Source organism: Seriola lalandi, unplaced genomic scaffold (assembly GCF_002814215.2).
Source record: "Seriola lalandi dorsalis isolate HSWRI2012SDOR001 ecotype SW California unplaced genomic scaffold, Sedor1 jcf7180002054758, whole genome shotgun sequence".
In the NCBI taxonomy this organism is placed as follows: domain Eukaryota; kingdom Metazoa; phylum Chordata; class Actinopteri; order Carangiformes; family Carangidae; genus Seriola; species Seriola lalandi.
This window is the reverse complement of record NW_019525311.1, coordinates 608,245-630,725: the sequence shown is the minus strand read 5'-3', so window position 1 is coordinate 630,725 and position 22,481 is coordinate 608,245. Positions and strand designations below refer to the sequence as shown.

At 39.0% G+C, this 22,481-nt stretch overlaps 2 protein-coding genes across 3 annotated transcripts in view; both read right to left on the bottom strand.

Moving 5' to 3' along the window:
- Positions 1–77: 77 nt before the first annotated feature.
- Positions 78–9,538, bottom strand: poglut2 (protein O-glucosyltransferase 2). The gene is made up of 10 exons (XM_023424849.2): positions 9,023–9,538; positions 7,569–7,774; positions 7,224–7,429; positions 6,137–6,214; positions 5,644–5,816; positions 3,368–3,605; positions 2,630–2,839; positions 2,346–2,435; positions 1,966–2,070; positions 78–229 (listed from the first exon to the last, which is right to left on the bottom strand). The coding sequence occupies exons 1-10, from the start codon at positions 9,214–9,216 to the stop codon at positions 212–214; spliced, it is 1,518 nt and encodes a 505-aa protein (XP_023280617.1). The 5' UTR covers positions 9,217–9,538; the 3' UTR covers positions 78–211.
- A 1,021-nt stretch (positions 9,539–10,559) lies between these two features.
- stxbp5l (syntaxin binding protein 5L) overlaps positions 10,560–22,481 on the bottom strand; it is a 135,705-nt gene continuing 123,783 nt past the window's right edge. Inside the window, exons 23-29 of one of the 2 annotated variants that reach the window (XM_087178941.1) lie at positions 19,511–19,612; positions 18,250–18,489; positions 16,085–16,448; positions 15,209–15,374; positions 14,353–14,464; positions 13,909–14,129; positions 10,560–13,458 (exon numbers count right to left, since the gene is read on the bottom strand). In XM_087178941.1, coding sequence (XP_087035067.1) covers positions 13,417–13,458; positions 13,909–14,129; positions 14,353–14,464; positions 15,209–15,374; positions 16,085–16,448; positions 18,250–18,489; positions 19,511–19,612 — 1,247 coding nt within the window. In that variant the 3' untranslated portion in view covers positions 10,560–13,416. The remainder of the gene's footprint in view (positions 13,459–13,908; positions 14,130–14,352; positions 14,465–15,208; positions 15,375–16,084; positions 16,449–18,249; positions 18,490–19,510; positions 19,613–22,481) is intronic. The other variant, XM_023424892.2, reaches the window with a different exon arrangement.

The following is a 22,481-nucleotide window of genomic DNA, read 5'->3' as shown; positions in this document are numbered from 1 at the left end:
ATGCTTTCACTGTGGGTTTTAGTGTATGTGTATGAGCGTATAATATAATAGCAGAAAAAAAGCAATCACTTTCATCATACAAAAAGAAATATATTTATTTCAAAAATTACATAAAATGATATTCATTTCATACAATGAATCAACATTTGGACAAATTATTTGGCAACATATCAGGTATAAAGGATTGCTCTGTAACCGGGTAACAGGTGAATCAAAGTTCATCTTTAGCCTGAAAGACAAACAGACTGATGTTAGAATCAAATGTGGTGGCACTAGAAAAAATATATAAAATGGATAAATTAATTAATAAAGAGCAGTATATGTTTCTACAGCAGTTTAGTCTAAACTTACTCACTTATTGAAACTTGAATATTGACCTTACTTAACAAATTCAAATCTCACTGTCAATACAAATGAAAAAAACTAAACAAAACAAAAAGAACCAAAAAAACAGAAACAATGTAAAATAAAGAAAGGGTTTGAACTTTTTAAATAACAGTTTGCTTTAATCATTTTAAAAAGGCACTACACAGACCCATGCTGATTCTGGGCAGGATCGCTTACACTTTAATCATTCAGGATATTGTACATAATTTGGCGATGTCACTTAATTCCAACAGAGCCCTGGCCAACCTCGACTAGACGTCTAATCAGGTAGAGAAAGTGACAACACCTGTGTGGGTGTGCAGTGTCTGTTTATTTGTCACCAGGATTACACAAACAGTACTACATTTTAGAGCAAATCCAGATCATTTACTATTGTTATGATTATTTACTTTTTCTCTGAAGTTTGGATAATATGTTGTGTCTGGCCTTGGTGGGGGTCTACTCTATACCAGTGCCCTCCTAGTTATGACATTTTAGGTGCAGTGGCAGCTTATATACACCAGAGGGAGACACACTGTGTGTGGTAGCAAAGCTTAAATGTTAATACCAGTATGGAAAGCAAAGGTGCGAATAATAAAATTAATAATGTCTAGCTGCATCAGTTTCAGGATCCCTGTGTATGATGGCTCACTTGAACAGAACAGAGCCATAGTTGATGGCATTAGTAAAACCTGTGCTTTTCCTATTATTACAAGGTTTGAATGTCGGCTGTGAAAAAGCCCATTACATAACAGGCATTATCATACTTAACTTACTAGTAAACCTCTGTGTATCAGTCACTATCTAACTGTTTAGAAGTTCATATGAGATATGGAGCTTTATAAGGTCAGTGAGCACTGTACAGCTCTGGCTCTCATGTTCACAGCCTTCTGCTATTTTTAAGTAACCAATGAAAACAGGTTATACTGTATACACATACTGTTCTGACAAAGGACAACATGCACAATAATTTTTCACAGAGCTGACTTTAATATACCAGAATAAATGCAGGTGCAATTGTGCTTGCGAGATTAAGTAATTAAAGGCGCAGTCCTTTCAAAACTATGCAAATTCCAGATTCACGATTGCTTTCATTTCACCTTCGAGTTCTGCCTCTTAATTAGGCAAGACACTACAGGAACCTAAACGGGAAATTGTCCACAAAAAGGTGAATGTTTATCATGAAAACCTGATAGTAGATTTTTGGTTAATATACTCAACACATGCCAATAAATAAAAAGATTAATAAATAAATAAAAATTTTAAAAAAAGCCATCTTTGTGCTTGGTTGTGGGGCGTGCTAGTGTTTCAGCAAGTTGTGATATTTACACTGGCTGGTTAAAAATATGGAGTACATATAAAAATTAAGTTGTTATATGCAACTGTTTTGATGGACGTTTTCTAGCCTGCTGGAATATTTACCCAGGCCAAGTTAAAAATGATATTTAGTGTTAGACAGGCAGCAATTTATCTGAGTTGTATATGAGTCTAGACTCTACAGGTCTTATCGTGGTTACTAGTTTAACACTATAAGGTGAGTGGAGGTGGAACAGTACCAAAGTCACTTTGATGAAAGGAAAACTTTTTGGTGTCCCTTACCCTCGTCCTATGGCAGGAACATGGAAACAGGTCATCAGTGGGCTGCTCTACAAGCTCCATGCCCTCACGAACTGTAGGCTCTGTGACCTGGAGTTTGGCATACTCCTACAAGAAGAAAAATGAACTTACAGAGAGAAACATGACAGGCAGGGGTTGAACATCCTGAGAACAACTGTGCCATTAAAACACATTTCTGAATTGTGTAAAACCATTTTATCCAGAATAACATAAACAATGCAATACAGTGCCAATGCAATATACTTTGAGCCCTGTATGATTGATGAGTGAGTTGGGTAATATTTTCTTAAAGTACTGTTGATACCACTTTTTGTAGTTTTTCAATATATCAACTGATATAACTGGAACTGCAGAAACGTCACCTGGAAAAGTTTGTAGTAGTAACAAAATATGCTGTCTCCCATGAGATGATTGCGGGCAAACTGCTGACCTGCCAGTGCAATTTTCTTTACCTGAAAGATAGAAAGAATCATAGTAACTTTTTTTTTTTTTTTAAATCGCAGCAACACAGAGAAACTTTACTCACACTGACAAAATGTCTTAAAGAGGCCAATAAAGATCCAATGAACAGGATAACAAGATATCATGGCATCTATAGCCAAAGGTAATGCACAGTGTCAGAGTACAGAGTAATCATCATTATTACCTCTTCATCATGGTCACGAGCCCATCTGATTTTTTCCAGCAGGTCCCCCAAGTCTGCCCTTATAGGGATGTAGTGCTCCCATGGTCGAAGCTCATTGTAGAAATGCTCGTAGTAGCCAGAATCCTGCTTTAAGACCACACTGTCTCCTGCCAACAGGTAAGGCAGTCGATACGCTGCCACAGTGCCATCAATGTTTATTTGGTACTTGTACTGGTGGTGGAATAGAAAAAAAATTAACAGATTTTCAAAATCAATTCTAGAAATTATACAAATTAAACATAAGAGAAAATCATTTGGACATTTAAGTGAAGGCCGATGTGTAATTCACACCCAGCAGTTACAGAGCTACATGGATATCCCGCTGGAGATGTGTGTCACTGGCCCTTAAGCACTGGTTTAGTCCATCATCTCCAAGGAAAAATGTCTTTAACCTGTTCAACACTTTGCACTTAGACACTAGTTTATTTAAACCTTCTGCCTCTTTGTGCAGATTGGGTTCACTTTGCTTGTCTGAGCATGTTTGCTGGAAATACCTTTACCTAAACAATTAGTTAAAGGTTGGAAAGAGTTGAAGAGGTAAGTGTTAATTCCTCTTCTTCTATTTGTTTTCATATTATTTATTTTAAGGTTATTATCAGAATATCCCTTAATAAAGCTTTTAAGACCCTGCATTGAACAATATAACTTTTTTTTTCTCTAAGGTAATACATCACTAACCAGTTTTAGTGGGGCACTTACCTTGAAAAAGTCAAAGAAAGAGACATGTTTGACCAGTGGCCCATAGAGGCTCTCATCATGCTTGAAGAAGAAGAAGTTGGTAAAAGCTGCATCTATCATGTTGGGGTGAGCCCTCGAAAGCTTGACCAGCTCCAGTCGCTCCTGACGACTGTCCCTCCCCCTCCAGAAGGCTGTGGCATTCTTCTGTGGCCATGCTGGCCCCGAGTTGGCCTGAACTGACATCATGTCCAGGCTTACTCTGTTTGTTGGATGGACACAATGCTGAATGTGAAATCTGGTGCAGTCTGGTTATTAATCACAGAATCGATTTTAAAGTTATGATATTATATACAGATAGGCGACAAAGAAAAAACATAAATATAGCTGCAAGCAGCGATGTGGGGGCCAAGCAGCCCAGCAGGTCAGAATTTGTACAGTTGAGAACATGATGTCATTACGTCAAGAACATGGCTGTAAGCACTCACAGCAAGTTTAATGTCAGTTGATTAAAGATTGGCTGAGATATGAATTGATTTTTTTGTTTGGCCATAAATATGTTTTGTCAGGCTTGGTTTGAAGAACATCTGTGTCAACTATGATAAAGATTGGAAAATATTTGTCAGGAGTAGTGAAAAAACAGTTTTTGATAAAAATGCAAAATTGCACCCATATCAATTAGGTTGACCTGACAAGTTGCCAAGTCTCAACTTTGGGTCTTTCTATAATATTACAGGACACAAGAATTTAGATTTTAAGGAAAGCACATAAACAGTTATAAAGCAAATATATATATTTTTTTCTTATTGCAATGCCCTCTAGAGGTCAAAGGGCACCAGATGTCTTGAACCTCCCTCTGGTGGGGTCTCAATGTCCATGTGCCCAGTTTCGTAAGCACTGCTGAGATTTGACCTCACTTCCTGTTTGGTGGCTTTGCTGCAATTTGTGATTGGCTGTGACAAAGGAATGCTTTTGAAAACCAAAACTCCATGTGATAGCTTTTGTGAAGCTTGGTCTGAAGATCATCTGTGCCAATTTTAATGAAGATTGGACAACGTTGTAGTGTAGGTGTAGTGTAAAACACTGTTACAAAATCCAATTTGTCAGAAAATCTAATATGATGGAAATTCATGTTCTAGGCACTATGCATAGTGCACAGTGCACTGACCTCGGCTTGATCCAAGGAATCCAATGGATCCCATTCCGTTCAGAAGTTACATGCATAAATGCACCTCCACCTTTTGGTGGCGCTGGAGTGCTTGAGGCACAGACATGAAAAGTATCACAGGATTGTCCTCAGTGTGCCAAATTTCAGGAACTGCTAAAGAATCCAGTGGCAGAAGAAGATTAAAGGAGATGAATGAAAAAAGGTAGAAACACAATGGCTGCAGCTGCTTGGCCCCTAATGAGTGAAGAGATTTGATTTAATGAACACCTATGGTAGACTCGTGTTCGACAGTGCTCTCCACCACCATCATCCAAACACAATATAAGCCAACATCTTTAGGAAGAATAGTTTTTCCTTCAATTTGTCACCGTCTGTAGGTAGATAATAGCGTCTGCCAATAATCAGACATAATGAATCAGTCATGGGTACACTGGGATATATGTGGTGAGTGAGCATAACTCATCACAAGGTGTGAGACTTTCTGCAAGGCTGAATGCTGGCTCAATCCAGGTTTAAAATAAAATAAAAACCTGACTTATTGTCACACACAAATCAGCCATCTCACGCCTCATAAAAATGCATGAGGTTTAAATTTATACAAGCAGAGAGGAACGATGAGGAAATAATGAGCATCCTGACTCTGGTTTATTTCAGTTCCATTATTCTGTCTGCACTGTGACAGTGTCAAGCTACAAGCTGAACACTGCTTCTCCACACTGTCATCTGCTGAGGAAAGTTGGGCACATTTTGAAATGTCTTTATGACAATGACATAAAACCTTGTAACTAAAGGACTCAAAGTTTTTTTTATTAGAAATTTTCAAATTCAGTCAGTGGAAAAATGTAACTAAATTGATAGTTATACTGGATTGCATTTACCAAACCTACCAAGCTTACTGAGGCAAAAAGACAAAATATATAGAAACAGAAACTTCATAACCGTCACATAACTGACAGTTCCTGTGTTTTTTAGAGCCACTTTCCAAGCCTTCAGGCAGTGTCTGGTTATTTGATACTCATGAGATTTTAGCTGGAGTATTCCTTTAAATGTACCCAGATGTGACTGATGCTTTTTGTGGACTATTTTTACAATGGTGGCTCACTGTGCTGATAGGTGTTGATGGATGCCTTACCTTCCCATGGTCTCGAGAACAGACTCAGTCAGGTCATAAGTGGGCATGACAATATCTCTGGTATTGTTAGAGCCACACCAAGAAAAGATAGGATGAATCTTGTCAGTGGGTTTCCTCTTCTCCAACGGCCAGTCACCCAGGTTAACAAAAAACTCCATATCAGGGAGCTGCACCTGGACACACAACACCACAGAGAAGGAAAATGGAGTATGTTCTTTAAAAGGAAAATAATATTAGGACACTGCTGGCTACTCCTGCTTGTATAAAGTATAAACATTTTGTGCAGTATTGAAGAGTGAAAACTTTAAAATCCTTAAAAAGCATCACAACATCCCAATGAAAGGATAAATGGAACACAGAAGTGAAAACTAAATTTCTGTCAAGTCTATGTCTAGTCATCTTAAAGTTAATGAGAAATACAACCTATCATAAGCCGTGTTATAGAGTGAATATGTTAAAATATAGTTATACAAGTAGTTTAAGAAAAGCTTACCTTTCTGCTGAGTGACAGGAGGATGGCATCCATAAAGATTCTAAAACCTACATGTTCTCCAAACGTTTTAACATGGACCTAAAGGGAATCAAAGGCTGTAAGATCATAAAAACATCAAAAGGGTGCTCAGGAATTAACTGTCTTACTTAACTTTAAGCCAATATGATTGAAAAGAACTTATAGGGCTACTGATTAAATCATAGCAGCTACAGAGCTTGCATGTCAACAGATCCATTGGTGATAACAACTGAGCAAACTCATCAACATCTGCTGATGAAGACCATGTGATGAGGCTAAAAGGTTCATAATTCTAAGGTCAGGGATGAAATTTACCATCAAATGTATAAAAAACAGTTGTAGTAAATGTCCTACTTGTGAATTTTTTATCTACAATTTACAACTACTAAAGTCTGTGACAGAGTTTTGTGCTGTGCACAGAACTCATTTTGTAAGTGGACACTCAATCTGCCTGAAAACATAATGTATAAATTACATTATCATTGACAACTGATAAATTACTGAATGTTCCCAGGTAATGTTAGCACTGTGTGAATAGGGCTTTAGACATATCACTATAACGACAACCTGGATTGACGTCCACAGTGGTATTTTGAGAAGATTGTACCCTTGAACACCTGGCTAATACACTATTCTAACAGGTGTGTCTCATAGCCTCAGGCTCACTGGCTGACTTTACATTATTGTGTGACCCTAATTACTATTCAGCCTAAATAAATACTAGCCTTTATTACTATACTACCCTTTGGTTATGTTTTTAAAACACAAACTGGGAATTGTTGACAACATAAGTTTAGGGACTTCTTCACTCTTTTTTTAGTTAAACCAGTTTGCTGTTACACCAAGTTGATAGAGAAGTTATTCATGCTTTTTTCATGACACCCCCCAAGCCCTGATGTGTCAGCATTTTTGAACTGTATTTACAGTGCTTAAATTAAATCGCTTGCTCTTATGGCCGTGAACTGTCTTGTAATTAGCTGTAGCATAACTGTACATTTGATGATTCTAACATGGTCTAATTGTTATTTCTTCAGTTTTTGGTGCTTCTGTTGTCAGAGGTATGGTGTACCTTGTTGCCTTTGATGGTATAATGACAAAGGCTTTGTCGCTGTCCGAAGCGCTGAGGAATTTCCCTTGCGTTACGATCTGGTTCGATACTAGCGTAAAGGGATAGGTCCCTGTCTATCTGGGGGAAGAACGGAGGGCAGTGCATGTCGGCCTCCCATACAGAACCACTGGTCTGGGGACAGTCACAGCCCTCATGATAGACTGGGCCTGTAGAGGACAAACACAGAAACATCACTCAGATCTTTCTCTTGTACCTGCCATGAATATGTGCCCTCTTTGTGAGCCACTAGAGCCAGGAAAATACATCCTAAAACACATTTTGTTGGCGGCTTGGGTCGTGCTCTACCTTTGAGAATGAACGGCGACTTGGCGACATGCTTGCTCTTGAGCAGAATGTGGATGTGAAGGTCCGTGTAGGTGGCGTACATTCTGTAGCGAACCAGGAATGACCCATCCTGACGATCCAGGACCTGGATCCAAATCCTGGTGAACTGTTCCACTGGAGAGACAATCTTCACTTCAAAGGTGTTCTCACCAGGTGAGGTTGTAAAACTGTGAGGGGAAGAATATGGAGAATGTGTTCCTGTTAAAAGAGCACAAAGCTGGAAGAAACTGGCAGGCTGGCACAAGTGTTACAGTGTATGACTTATTTATTATTTTAAAAACATGAGATACAAGTCCTTATTCTCCATCTACAAAGCAAATTTAGACGAAAAAGATTTTCCCCACCCAACAGTATATACTTTTTATATTTTTGTTGTATTCCTTTCAAAGGTCTCCATTTTTGTAAAAGGTATGTTGCTGATATAATTCAGCTGCATTTTGGTATTGCCATAGTATTATTGTGTCTCCTTCTGCACAGACAGCAATAATGTAGTTTTTGTTTTGGCTATGAATGGAACTGTGAAACTGATATCTACCTTGAGACACAAAGCATGTGTGAAAGTGACACTGAGTAACTACACACAGAGTGGAATATTTTCATTGGACCCATGGGAGCTTTTGGATGAAAGGGGTCTTTGGAGGTACTCTAACATCGTTTTGCTGGGGGCACAAACTTTTATGTCTGCTGTCCCATTATTCACTATTGTCCCATTTCAGCTTTCATACTATCCACAAGTGGTTGAAAGATTTATTATGTTGTCCTTTCTTTGCAATCATGCCAGACACAGTAACAATGCCCTACATCATCAAAACTGGAATTAGGTTACGTTTTCACCTGTCTGCCATTTTACAACTAGGACATCTCAAAAACAACAACACAGGCCCAAATATGGGAACTTTACCTAGAAATTACATTGGAAAAAGTAGAAGTCATGCTACATTTGAGTACATTCCTTTCGTGATGGGAAAACTAGACGTGGGCTTTCATCTACTCAACATGCTATTTTCTTAGAAGAACAAACACTGAAGACAAAGTATTGACAAAAATTACCTTAAGGTGGTGAATCTTTGTTAATTGGAGAGATATTCAGGGATGATAGAGATACCATTTTTACTCTTCATCATACACTGTAGGTTTTTTTTTAATAAAACACAGACACAAACCTCGTATCATCTGGCTCAAGCAGAGCAACCTGTTAACTCAAATAAAACACGTTACGGACATTACTTTCATTTATATAAAAATACAATATTTACTTTGCTCGAACTGATCTACACCGCCTTGTAATCTCTTAAGTATGATGCTACGTGGAGCACTTGAAAGCAGCAGCTGGCCAATTAAATTTAACAAGTTGTTGCAACGGGGAAAACGATGTGGCAACAACAAAAGCGCCGTAGCAGGCCTAAGTTACTCACTTTTTCCCCGAGCTGTCCACCGCCTGTATGTAGAAAAATCGAGCTGGAAGTACGATGTTTGCCTCCAGTCCAGGTCCCCATACCAAAGTTTTAGCAGCACTGAGTACCGAGCCCGCCTCAGCCCCTGAGAGTCCGTGTCTGAACACATCCAGACAGCAGGGCAGCAGCAGCCAAGAAAACAGTCGAGGAGACATAACTTGCAGCGTTGACTCTGCTTTAACATTAGCCGGTACTCTTCTCTTCTTACCGAGGTCCACTGCCCGAACTTGTCATTGTTGCTCTAAAAATATCCAAATCGCAACAAGATGAATAGAGGTCTCAGAGGTAACGTCTCAGCGTTGGTTTGTTTGATTTGCATGTGGAATAACAGGATTCAGCGGAGGCGTTGGTAGTGGCTTGTATCTGGCTAACATTGTGTTATTTTAAAACATGTCGAGTGACAGTGTGATTACCGTTAGCTATTTCCAAAATCTTGTACAGTTCAGTAACTATCTGCAGGATGAACAGGGGGCGGGACGAGAACGCGCAATGCAGCGATCCTATTGGTCGCCCCTCCACCTATTCTGGATTGGATTGGCTCAGTGAGCAATGGACTCCCGATCGAAAAAGTGATTGCACCGGCACCCGGAAGTTAAACTCTAGGATGTGTGGATACATACGGATACACACTGAGAACAACTGGGCATGATGCTGATGAATGGGGTGGGATTGTGAATGTGTCCTGTTACTATAGGCTTATTCAGCGGCATTTCTGTTGTGATAAATTATTGATTGATAATTTTCATTGTTGGAGTAATATTTAGATCCTAAAGGAGAAGTAGCAAAATGAAAGTAAAGTAAATGGCCTCTCTGAATTTCCCCTAGGGGATAAATAAAGTGTCTATCTATCTTTATATCTATCTATCTATCTATATATATATTTAATGTCAGATATAGATGTATAACTATATATATAGTAATACATCTATATCTGACATTAAATTATTATTGTGTTAATAGTATTTTGCTGTTGTAGCTTTTAAAAAGTAAAAAGTACAACATTTCTCAATCGATTATAGTGGAATAGAAGTATTAAGTAGTATTAAATAGATTAAATTTGTACAGTACTTGAGTAAATATACAGTTACATCTCACCACTGAGCATACAGCAGCTGGCTTTTAATATACAAAGGGGATGAAAAATAACATTTAGGGAGATGCATAAAACTAAAATTATATATGAAATGTAGGGAAAATACATTCATTATCATAATTTGGAGAAATGCTTTGCTGACTGTATGCCTCTCTCAATGATAAATCAGGTAAGCTACACTGACAGAGTAAAATTAACATTTACTGTAACAATAATAATAAAATCATGCTGCACTTTCAAACTTTCAAAGGTTCACGCTGGGGGCTCTGCAGGTCAAAATGGTCATTGATGCGGAGGTCCTGAAACAAGAGGGTAAAACGCTGCATACATGCTGCACTTTTATACATGCAAAATGACAGTAGCTGATACTGGTTAGAGACCAGTGAAACTGAACTCTCAACTGTGTACATCAATCAATGTTTATTTCGGTTTGCTTTTGCATCAACATATTTTCAGTTTTTTTGTCAAGTAATTTCTATTACACTAGTATAATATCAATAAGAACAAAAAGTGGTAGAATCCATTTAAATAAGACAAACTTTGCTGCCATCATTGAGAAAACCAGAGAAATGCCTTTTCAGGATACTACAGTGTGAAGAACTACAGAGTTCCAGTGATTTAGACAGAGTCAGTATACCAGATACAGTACCAGCAGTAACAGGTACAACATATACAGAGAAAAATATCTCAGGAATGTTTTCATCTTTTATCGTTTTGTTTCACCTTTCACCCAAGATTGAACTGTACAGTTAATATAAAAACCAAAACCAAAAACATACTAACAAAACACCCTGTCAGTAGAAGTCAGATTTTTTTTCTTTCAATTTTCTTTTAGTTTTGTTTTTTGTGTGTTTTCTCTGCCAGCGACAGAACTGCACTGAATACAAATCTCATTGACGGTACAGTGATAGAAGAGAAATTTATTTATTTTTGTCATGTTTAAGACATCTCGTTCAATCAAATCATGTGTAATTCCTGAAATCCATGTGGCTCTGCTTCTGGATTTCAGGTGACTTCAGTCTGGTGAAAGCAGATGGGTTTGAAAGCCATTTCAGCCTCAACAGCCTGACAGGAAGTAGACAGTCTACCAATGCAGATCACTCGGTTCTGTGTCTGTTATTTTTTAGGCTTTGAATATATGTGTTGCTGTGTGTATTTTACGTGGGAGTAACATCAACAAGATCGAGACACAATGCGTTACATGTGTTAATGCTTGTGTGCGTAAAGGCCTGTTGTTTGTGTCAATAATCCTCTGTTTAGCTTTTCAGATCGATTCAAAATACAGACAAATACACAAGTACGAACTATCCCCCTCAGTTAATGCCATTTTCCCATGTCATGTGGCTATCCATTGACATGTACAACACAATCACAATATGATACACAACCATGTATCATGAAACATTTGTTGTTTTGAACATACAAAAGCCTTCAGTTGAGAGGCCTTCACCATCAAATATAGGACTGCGACAAGAGGATATCATAGTTTCAAGAACAATATTGAATGAAAAAAAAAAACATATTTGCCTCCAGTTGAAATTGTTGCAAATGTTTTACACATGTACATAGTTTCTTCACTGACTCAACATCTGAACATCACTGAAAAAATACTGTTACTTCTCCTGAAACTTTTACTTATAAACAACTCACAAGCATTTAAACAGATGTGATTCCATCTCTTTCGCATTCCCGTCACATAGACAGTGACAACCATTAAAAGTATCACTTGTCATTATGAAAAGAGGACCACACTGGTTTAACGCTGAAAATGCACAAACCACAACTTTTAGAAGACTAAGGTGGAGAGAAATGGGAGGGTGTCATTCATTTTTGATTGCTTTGGCCGAGAAAGAGTCCACTTTAACACTTGTGGCACTCTTCCTCTCTTACACACGCACACACGCACGCACACACACACACACACACACAACCTAATGGCTCACTAAACTTGTACATCTGACAAAGGCAGCTAAAGACTCAAATGGTGAACCAGTGACAACCAAAAAATAATTTAAAACAAAACACCCTCATATATATATTTTATTTTTTCCAAAAGAAAACTGGCTTATTTGACTTTACTCAATGCGCTCCATGGTCAGTTCCAAGTACTTTTTCTCATCTGTTCTGATCAACAGGAAACATGTGATTACTACTCACTACTCATTAGCTCTTTGTTAGTTAGTTTACATGAAGTGGGTTTACCCATCTTGTTTTTTATGGCACGTGAATAGTATATAGATTCATACTATAGATATAAACACACTGTGTCCAGAATACACCCTTAACTCAGCCTTCGCATACGTCTCACACCAATCTGTTCTCTGTTTTCATACAATTATAGTTGGGGAGTGAGATATTCGTCATCATCATTTAATGCTTTTGTAAGTAGCAGCAGCCGAAAAGTGAAATTAAATTTGTGTGATTAGACTGCGCAGGGTTAAGTGTGAGTACTATTGATTTGTGTTTGCACTGTGCAGCCCAGAGTAATTGGTAAGAACAAAGTTTTAGTATTATTCTAGGTGTGTGTAGAGAAAGCTAACTATGTGCATTTATATTGTGTCAAGTCATATTTACTGAGACTAAGAAGAAAAAATTCAAATGACCCAAAAAAAAAAAAAAAAAGGAAAGGAACACAACTTTTGGCTTAATAGCAATGCAGGTATATATTTCCGTTTTTATATATAGTTTTTTTTTCCAGTATTTCAAAAAATATAAAGTTTTTCATAGTTTCTCTTGTTGGCTTACATCATTAAATAAAACTTTTTATTTTTGTATCTCCTGTTAAAGTAGCATGCTGCTTTTTAATATGGCAGTTGGATATTTTTAATAGTCATCCATTTTTGTTTCATGCATTTCTTGTTGGTTTCTTAACTTTTGAGTATCTACACAGTGAGGTCCAGAAAACCCAACCCAACCGCACACACACACACACACACACACACACACACACACACACACACACACACACACACACACACACACAGACAGACTTGTCGGATATTTCCAGTTCCAGTTTCATCGGTCCTTCAAATGCCGCCATCCTCTTTCTGTCCTCATCACTGCGTGTCTAGACAAGGAGCTAGCCCGTCCTTGTCATTTCAACAATATGACAGTGCCGTACATATTAGCTAGTCCACAAGCCATAAAGACAAAGTCACTCTTGAGTCTTTCTTTTAATAGCTCTCATTTGTAGAGTGAAAGTCCCTGTCCCGGCATAAAGCTCTCAACAGTCCAAGGGCAGCCTTAGCCCTCTGTCCTGCCATTAGAACTGGTACCACTTCTTGTCCTTGCACTTTAGCATCAGCTGTAAAAAGACAAAATCATATACTGTTGATGGTGAAGAATAAGTTATCACAGCCTCACTTCCTGTTGGAGTGCATTTTTTTAGAATGACACCACATTTATTTAAAAAAAACTGCTTTAGCTTGTCTGGGAAAGGGAATGGGATGAAAACAACAGATATTGAGTGTTTTTAGCTATAATCTAAGTTAAAATTCGTATTTTTTCAAATGTAATATTATTTATAATAATTTGTACTATTTTCAAAGGTAACTCCAATAAAAATAATGTATTTTTAAGTTTCAATTTAGCTTTATTTTACCATATTCGAATTCTAATTTTATTTCAGTTTACAACAGTATTCATAAAGATATATTTTGTCTATTTTAAGTTATTATATTTAGATATATTTTTTATCATAAATTGTGGTTCTTATTGAACATTACTTTCTTAATTACTACTGTAATATTCTTACTTCATGAGCGTGTTTGGAGAAGGTTTCTGCACTGGTCATCATGAGGGCAGTTCGTTCCTCCAGCTCTCCCAGTCTCTGGCCTCTCTCATCCAGAGCAATGCGGACCCGAGCCAGCTCACCCACAGCTCCACTAGCCGCCACCTTCATGCCCTCCATCCCCGCCTGCCCTGGGATATGCTGTGCCAGACTGCGGGATGCCTTCCCAGCTGCTGCTTCCCCAACTGCCGTTAAAAAACATCAGTTAAAAAAGAAAGAGAGAAGATGATGGTGATATGGAAATAAAGCACATTTTTGGTTAATATTAATATTACTCTTTGAAGATTTGAATAATTTATGACTTATATATGTTGATTAATTATTATATGGTTTCTTTTAGGTGAATTAGCACATACTGGATGGAAGCACTTTATATTTAGAAAAAGAAAGATAGACCAAGTAACATACAGAGCTCCTCCCTGTCGAAGGTATTGGCGTTTCCCCCAAAGAAGCCCTTTAAAAAGCCCCTGTTCTGGGCTTCTGGTGTTTCTATTGGTGTAAACAGCTCTCCCAGCATTTCCTGCAATGAAATACAGTTTTGATAAAACAGTTCTTTCCGATGGTGCACCAGGGATGTATTACTAAAATTTGTTGATCATACATTGATCATCACTGAGATAGGGTGGGGTCTAAGTGCCAAAGTTTTCCTCACTTTGTCTTCCTTTCATCACCTTTGTGAAAACTGTCATGGTGTCCATACATGTAGTATAATTTTATAATATACATAGTGCATACTAACAACTTCTCCTCAATGACTGAGGAGAATCAGACCATAATCTGAGTAACCACTGTTTGCCTGTAGGTGGCACTATGGCAACATCTGACATCTGTTATCATTAGTGAGAGTGCAGTGATGGCTCTTAAGAATAAACATCTAAAAATATGAGTATAACCATGTGCACATGCACAAACACTGTAAAAACATATCCACACAATCAACCCACTGGAGTTCAGACCACATATGACAAGTGTGACATTTCACTTCAATGGCTCCTGTGAGCCGTGGGCTTCACCAAGGGTGGGGATAATGGCACCTGTTTATTACTTACTGCACCTATACTTTTCTGAACTCAGAACCAAAATATGAGACAGCACAAATTGTCATTCAGCAGATCCCTTCACACACACAGATGCAAAATTAGAAAGGTCTTTATGTGTACATAAATACATGCGTGGATGCCGTTCATAAAATCAAATAGCATAAATCTGAGATGTTGCATGTCATAGATGCAGCATGCTAACACAAACAGACTGCAGTGCTGACCTGCAGGTTGTCACACATCTCCTGGCTGTATGTAATTCTCTGGATCTCTGTCGGGGAGCTAAGATACAGTGCCTGCCCCCCATTGGTGAAGCAAAAGGTTCTTGCAATGCGCATGTCTGTCAGAGGCAGGTAATTGACATCCATCAGCGGTCTTAGACTAGGCAAACTAGATGAGATCAAAAAAGTAGAAAAAGAAAGACAAATTAGATACCAGGAACATCTATATAATAAGAACTGCACCCTGCAAAGTAAACCACAGCACACATCAGAGCCATCTTTGGGCTACATGGTTATAGAAATATAATAATTATGATTAATTAATCTCAGGATTGTTTTTTGATACAATTTTGGTAACAAAGAAGTTAACAGTGTGTGAACATCTAACAGATAGAAAACTGCTGTAAATCTAACAATATACCTGTTAGAACTTAAATAAAACATCCTTCAAATCACATAAATCAAACTGTACTCTTAGAGGAAGGAGGTTTTAGTCGAAGTGTATTCAAATAGTTACAGTATAATGTATCACACGATGCACAATTTACCAGTATATAGACAGCACTTTTAACATCAGAGCGGGAACTCTCAATGCAATGGGTCGGGTCAATATTGCACTCGACCATCTCTAAATAATTATGTTATCTCAATCATTATATGATTAATTGCACAGCACTAGTCTAAGCCAATTTTTTTTTGTCAAGTAGCAAAAACAAAAATGTCAATTAACAAAGAAATATACATGTACATTAAATTAAGAATCTGAAAGAAAAATGGAAATTTCAGGTAAATCTCAATTGTAGTTTAAACTGTGCACAGATTTGACACAAACATCTAAAGAGACAGACAATAGTAACACATGCAGAACTTTCTATGTACCTGAGTGTCATGACGTGACCGTTGGCACAAAAGCAGGCCAGGCACACACTGTTACACACAGATACCACGTCAGCTCGCAGTACAAATGATGACTCTGTGATGTTGTGGACAAAGAGGCAAGACTGTGAGGGCATCAAGAATACTTTGGCCTGCCTCTCTGAGCACACCACAGCCAGATGTCCATCTCCGCAGGCGTCCTGGGAGGAGGATGGTGAAAAGTGGACCAGCTTGCGCCTCCGCGGTCGGTCAGGGTCCTCGGGGGCATTGAGGTCCCGCCAAACCTCATAGGGGCTCTGAATGAGAGCTCCCATGCAGTCCAAGAAGCCAAAGCGCAACACTGAGCCCTTCAACATCAAAATTGCTCCTGGGAGTGTTTGGGTAGAGTCAAAAGAAGAAGACAGAGAAGGCATGACATCTAAAACTAAAATTTCCAAAGCTACAGCACACAACTACCACAAGCCAAGAAAGTGATGGATCCAAAATGTAATGGGAATGAAAAGAACTCAAAGCACTTGACTTATCTCCACTGCAGCCCAGTTTTGTTTCTTCATCACATTACTTTAAATGAACTTTATTTATAAAATGAGACTGAGAATGTCAATATAATGGGATGATGCAAGTTAAAGAATTACAAAAGCTCATGTGTTCACTTTTAGAAACTTAGTATAACTTGTTATCTACTATTGGCTAAAAAGTAATCCATTACTTACACATATACTACAGTTTTTCAAAGACAACATTTCCTGCACAATCGACTATCCACTCTCCACAGGGAAGCCACAGGAGCATAAAACACACAGGGAGGGTTCAACAATACTTGCTTTTCTGTTCGCCAATTTTTCCTTGGAACAGAATCTGTGACCTTCCAGTAATAAGCTGGCTTCTTGTTTGCTTAGTCTCAAGAGAACAACTGGTGCTTCAAAGGGCCTGGATTTTGGTTCAATTGATGTTTTTACACTGAGAAGGAGACCTTTTTTCTCACACAGCAGGGCTTCTGGACTGGTAATGCATGTTTGAGTGGCTCAGTTTATTTAGTCAGAGTGCCAACACAATGGGACTGCAAATACTATCCTTTCTCTTGAGCACAGAATGAATTCAGTGCAAGATCATGCATGACAAGGCCCATCAAAGTTCCCCATGATCAACAAATTTCCCTCTAATTGAAACTACGAAGTTTTAGAAGCCCTTTGGTAGGAGTTAAGACCAGGGGAGAGTTGAGCTTTCAAATGCTGTTCACACAGCTTAACACAGTGCACTTAATTCCTCACGAAATTACCTGCTTATTTTCAAAGCCTTGCTTTGTATCAATATTGCATTTTCATGTCCATGTGGATGTTTCTATGTCAAATTATGCAGGTGGAGTTGAAACAAAAGCTAATGCTTTACTCAGATCAATGTCCTGGTTTTTCAAAGTGAATGTACACTGTATCATTATTTGTGAAATAACCTATTCACAACACAGTGATATGGAAATTAAATAGATTACAAAAGGGTAATTACTGTACTTGGAGCATGTTGGTATGGCACTGTTCTATTTACTGGAAGTAATCCACCTCTAGGTGCCACTAAATCCTAAATGAATCCAGGTTTTATGTCCGCAACATCAGTTGCATTGACGTGGTCGCTTATAGTAATGCATCAAATGGAGTTAAAGTTTGTCATATGTGAAATACTTTGAGAGAGTATGAGTTAAACAAATGTATTCTGGACATTTTGTGCTGATAAAACTATTATTATTACTATTATTTTGAGTTGGGCCAGAAGTTTAGAGATCTAATGTACCACATCTCACTGTGCAAGTTTCATGACATAGTTATAGCTTGATTTTACTCTACACTTTGAGGTTCTTAATGGCTTTTCTCTCAACTTCTGATTTATCTATTAACAGATTTCAGGTGTATAGTGGATGTTCTATTGGAACACTTCTATCTATTCCAATTTATCTGTTATTCTAGAATTTTGGCCATTATTTCTACCTGCATTTATGATAAAATTGTACTCACCAAAGTATTGCTGAGATCTAAAATATTCAATTATGACCAAAAGTGAGCGCACAACAAATGTTAGTAATCCCTGTTTGTGAAGAAAAACTGTGTTCAGTTACTAAAAACCTCTGTAAGATAAATTACACCTTTGTTATGAACCCCAGTGTCACTGGGACTTACCACTGGGCCCAATGGTGACAGGTTCCTCCATCCTCTCCTCCTGGTCTGTGGGAATGGACATCGGGATGAGCAAGACCATGCCTAAGCTGGTGCCTACCCACAAACATGGGGTTGGCAGGGCGTCACTCTTGCGCCCATAGGACTCCCCAAACTGCAGTGTGGTGATTGCCTCTTTGGTGTCCCGGTCGATGCTGGACACACTGGAACTGCGCGAGCGACTGAAGGAGTTTTCACGACTCTCTGTAGCAGCAGCCACCAAACACAGACGCACAGCACAGGCAGAAACGATGCAAGAGGACATGAAGCGGTGACAAGAGAGGGAAGGACAAGAGGGAAAAACAAGAAAGAGAAAAATAGTGTTGGAGGACATATTTATGGATCAGTAAAAAGAGTGATGGAATAGGAAAGCAACGTGATGGACAACGAAGAAAGAACGGTGGTATGAAGGGACAGGAAGTTAAAAAGAAAAGGGTATTTCGTAAGGAGAGAGGGAGTGACAACAAGCAAAGAAGACAAATATTCTGAAAGTCAAACATGGTTTGTCTGCAGATTGTATGTTATGTAAAACACTGGAACAAATAGGAAAATACCACTGAAAAGCAAAGTGATCAAACATTACAAAGGGACATACTGAACAGTAACCCGTTTTCACATCACACTCCTGCGCATGCACACTCACACTTATGTCTGCGCTGATTGAGAATGCACTGGTTTTATTTGCTGATGAGAGATTCAGCAGCCCGGTGACAAACTCGGACACACAGCACACACACCAACACACACTCACAGATTAACAAACAGACATACACAAGAATGCACACACATACACACGATGGCAGTTGCATCAAATTCTGAAACTCCTTTAACTCCGTTTGAGTGCTACCCATTCAGCTCCTCCATTGTGTACTTAAAGCCTCCATCATAAAAGTATTTCTGTATTGCTGCATTTCTGAATTATTCAAAGACCAGGCAATGTGCAGTACTGCATTCCCTTCCAAATGTTACACAGAGTGCAGACTTTATGTAACAACTCCAAATGGGTGCTGTATGCCAAAATGCTGACTGCAAAACATACAGTATGCACTGCTACAAAGATGGTATCACCCCACTCCTACACCTTGGGACATGAGCAAACACTTCTAGGCATGTTTTAGACGAAACGGGGGCCACAGGACGGACTAACATACTGACTGACGGATGGACGAACGTATATTAGTCTGCAGGACAGCAGTTGATGGGTTTGCGGCCGAAGCCCCCTTACCTCTCTCACTCCAGCAGTAGGGGCTGGCGGTGTGGTGCTCGTCATGGGAGTACATAGTGACTCCGTGAAACTGCTGAAGCATTGCCCTCCTGGATGCATAACCTATTCATCCCCCACAACATGAACCCCATAGACCAAACCACACCCGCCATGACCCAAAGAAACAAATGCACACACATGGGCACCGAAGAAACAGACAAGGATGGACGGATGAACAGCATTACCAGAGAATGGAAAAAAAAAAAAGGGAAAGAGAGAAATTTGCAACTGAGTGTGGAGAGACTGCTTCAAATATACACAGAGACAGACAAAGAGAGTGCGACTGAAAAAGAGGCTGCTTGACAACATTTGTGGTGGCCACACAACCTTTTACTCGCATATCCATCTTCTCTCAGAAAACCTTTACATCAACGTTGGACCTTCATGTAGTCCAGTGTGGCCGATAAAGAGCTACTGTACAGCGCTGTTGCACGACAACCAAAATGTCAATGCTGTTTTCTCTGATACTGCTGCAAGAAGAAAAACATTTCAAGTGGATCCCAGTGTACAAACGGGTCAAACACGGAACCAATTCAATACAAAACAAAACATGAAAACTCACAGCACAAGTGGTGCTACAAAGGCAAATTGCACATTTTGTTTGTTGGTTGATTTCTTGGTGTTTTCCACAATATCAGAGCAGTATCAATATATTTAGATGTTTTTAGTCAAAAGTCTGGTATTGTGACAACACTGCTGTACAGTGCTGCTGGCAGCCACAGAGACAAAATAGCCTTTTGCTGTGGGTCTGGACAGCAGCAGCTCAGTTTAGCTGTGTGTCGCTGGGTTGTGTTTACGCTGTGTGACAGAGCCTGTGGGGTGCTGGCTAATGAAAGTCAGGCACAGTGATACTCTGACAGGACATGGGGACCCCTGGGGCACCTTTACAGGGAGCTAGAGGCAGGCGGGGCAGTGTCAGGGAGGTGATAAGGAGAGGCAGACAATCTGAAGCGGTGAGACAGACAAGGTGCCAGATTTATACAGTGGTACATGCACATACACCCACACACACTTTAGAGAAACAAGGACAGACACCTGGGGACTAGGCTTAACTCCTGTTTATATCGATGTACCACTAATGACAAATGTTGCTTTTATACCAATATAGATAGATGTAAACTTTGGATTTTACAAGATTTAATTGTGCAATTCATTGAGAGTTAAGGAACCTTTGACCTCAAAATGTAACATTTTAATAATTAAGATGATCAAGTTTATTTATTGCAGAGATCCAACAGGGACTTCTTGTATCACCATATAAAAGTATAATAGACCTAATGCTTCAGCATTTGTTTTTCCATCCGGCAACATGGACGTAGGTGTGTGTGGGTGCAGACTTGAGTGTCTTTTGAAAGTCCCTTCAGCTTCTGCACCTTAGCTCTGAGCTATAGCACTATAAAATACATTTCAGTACTGCCTCTTTTACTTGTGAAATGTGTACACTATGGAATACTGAAACACTGTATGTGGGTTATACTTTAGCCTTAAATTCTAAGGGTTTCACTAGGGGAAACAACTCCTCCTGCCTCTATACTAACAAACAAATGAATTGATAACAACACACACATATAGTCCTTACACAGACACTACCAGCCTTGTTACCATGTCCACTGGCAACTGGAATTATCATACAACTATGTCTTCAATATATTTCTTCAATATTTCATAGATGCTGCCTAACAGAGATAGGAGGCATGGACATGTTTACTGTACATTGAGTCTGGCCTCCCCTGCAATTTCCTTCCTCTGTTTCCTCTCCTGGCATGGAGGCCTCATTAAGATCGGCCTCATCTCTCGCACCTCTCATTGACCTTTAATTATTCCAGTGATCCTGCTGGCTCTTCACTGTGGCAACCCAGTGCAACTGATAAACAACAGTGCCAAAGCAACAGTCAGAGAATATCCAACAGTCTGCTGAGGAAAGTGACTGTTCACACATAATAAACAGACATTAAAGCTGCTGCAGACTGCGGCTACTGTTGATTTTTCATCTAATTTCACCCTTATCACATGCTCTTAGTGAATTACACATGACATACAACCCACTGTATGTCTTTTCTGTAGATTTGAATACAGTCAAGAGAAGTGAAAAAATATTGAACTACAGAGTACATTTAAGCCAGGTTAAAAGACTGTAGAGTGCTTAAATCAAAACACAGCAACAAGATGAAATCTAAGTGTTACTTCCCTATATTCCATGATATGTGCATGCAATGCTACAGTTTCTAAGCATATACTGCTGAGTGCAAATTTTTGATTGATCCAGTAGAAATTTGCTTAAGAATCTGTAGCTGTGTTTAACATGCAAATCCAACAGTATCATACAATATCTTCAATACTGTTCTAAAGCCCTGAAAGTGGTATGTGGCAGGTACAATATTCATTACATCCCACAGTATGGAAGTGTTGGAAGCAGGAGCATGCTCAGAAAACGTCACGGCAAGCTGTCTATTAGATTATATAATATCGTGTGTGCCAAGCTGACATTTTGGTCAAGAGGAAAGCTGGTGATGTCTCCACATTGGAAAAGATTTATGCAACGACGTCCAAATGACTCAGTAGACAGATGCGTCAAAACTGATTAACCAGAGATGCCTTTGAAATACAGGAGAATTTCATTGGGTCCAACAAAATGTCATGGTTATTTTGCACTGGAGTGTGTATAGATGGAACAGCTTTCATCCTTTAACTACCCCAGAGTGCCTGTTTAACACCGTCTTCTCTGCACTGAAATGCACTTGCCGCAAAAGACAAAGGACCCTCTTGTCATAGTTGTCACACCATGTCAGATTTTGGGAACTGATGACTACTGTTAATTGATTAAAGCCAGAGTCACATTCCCCAAGCTACTTCAGCACTATTCGAGCAGGAGGACACTGTCTACCATCCAGGCACACAGAGGCGAGGTGGTTATCCCTGAGACAGACGATGA

Bases quoted from the DNA above. Each gene is read 5' to 3' on its own strand.
- poglut2 (XM_023424849.2), bottom strand. From the start codon at position 9,216: ATGTCTCCTCGACTGTTTTCTTGGCTGCTGCTGCCCTGCTGTCTGGAT. The intron at 6,215-7,223 runs GTACACCATACC...GATTCCCTTTAG, and splicing joins ATACCATCAAAGGCAACAAG to GTCCATGTTAAAACGTTTGG. The intron at 2,436-2,629 runs GTAATAATGATG...TCTATCTTTCAG, and splicing joins CTCGTGACCATGATGAAGAG to GTAAAGAAAATTGCACTGGC.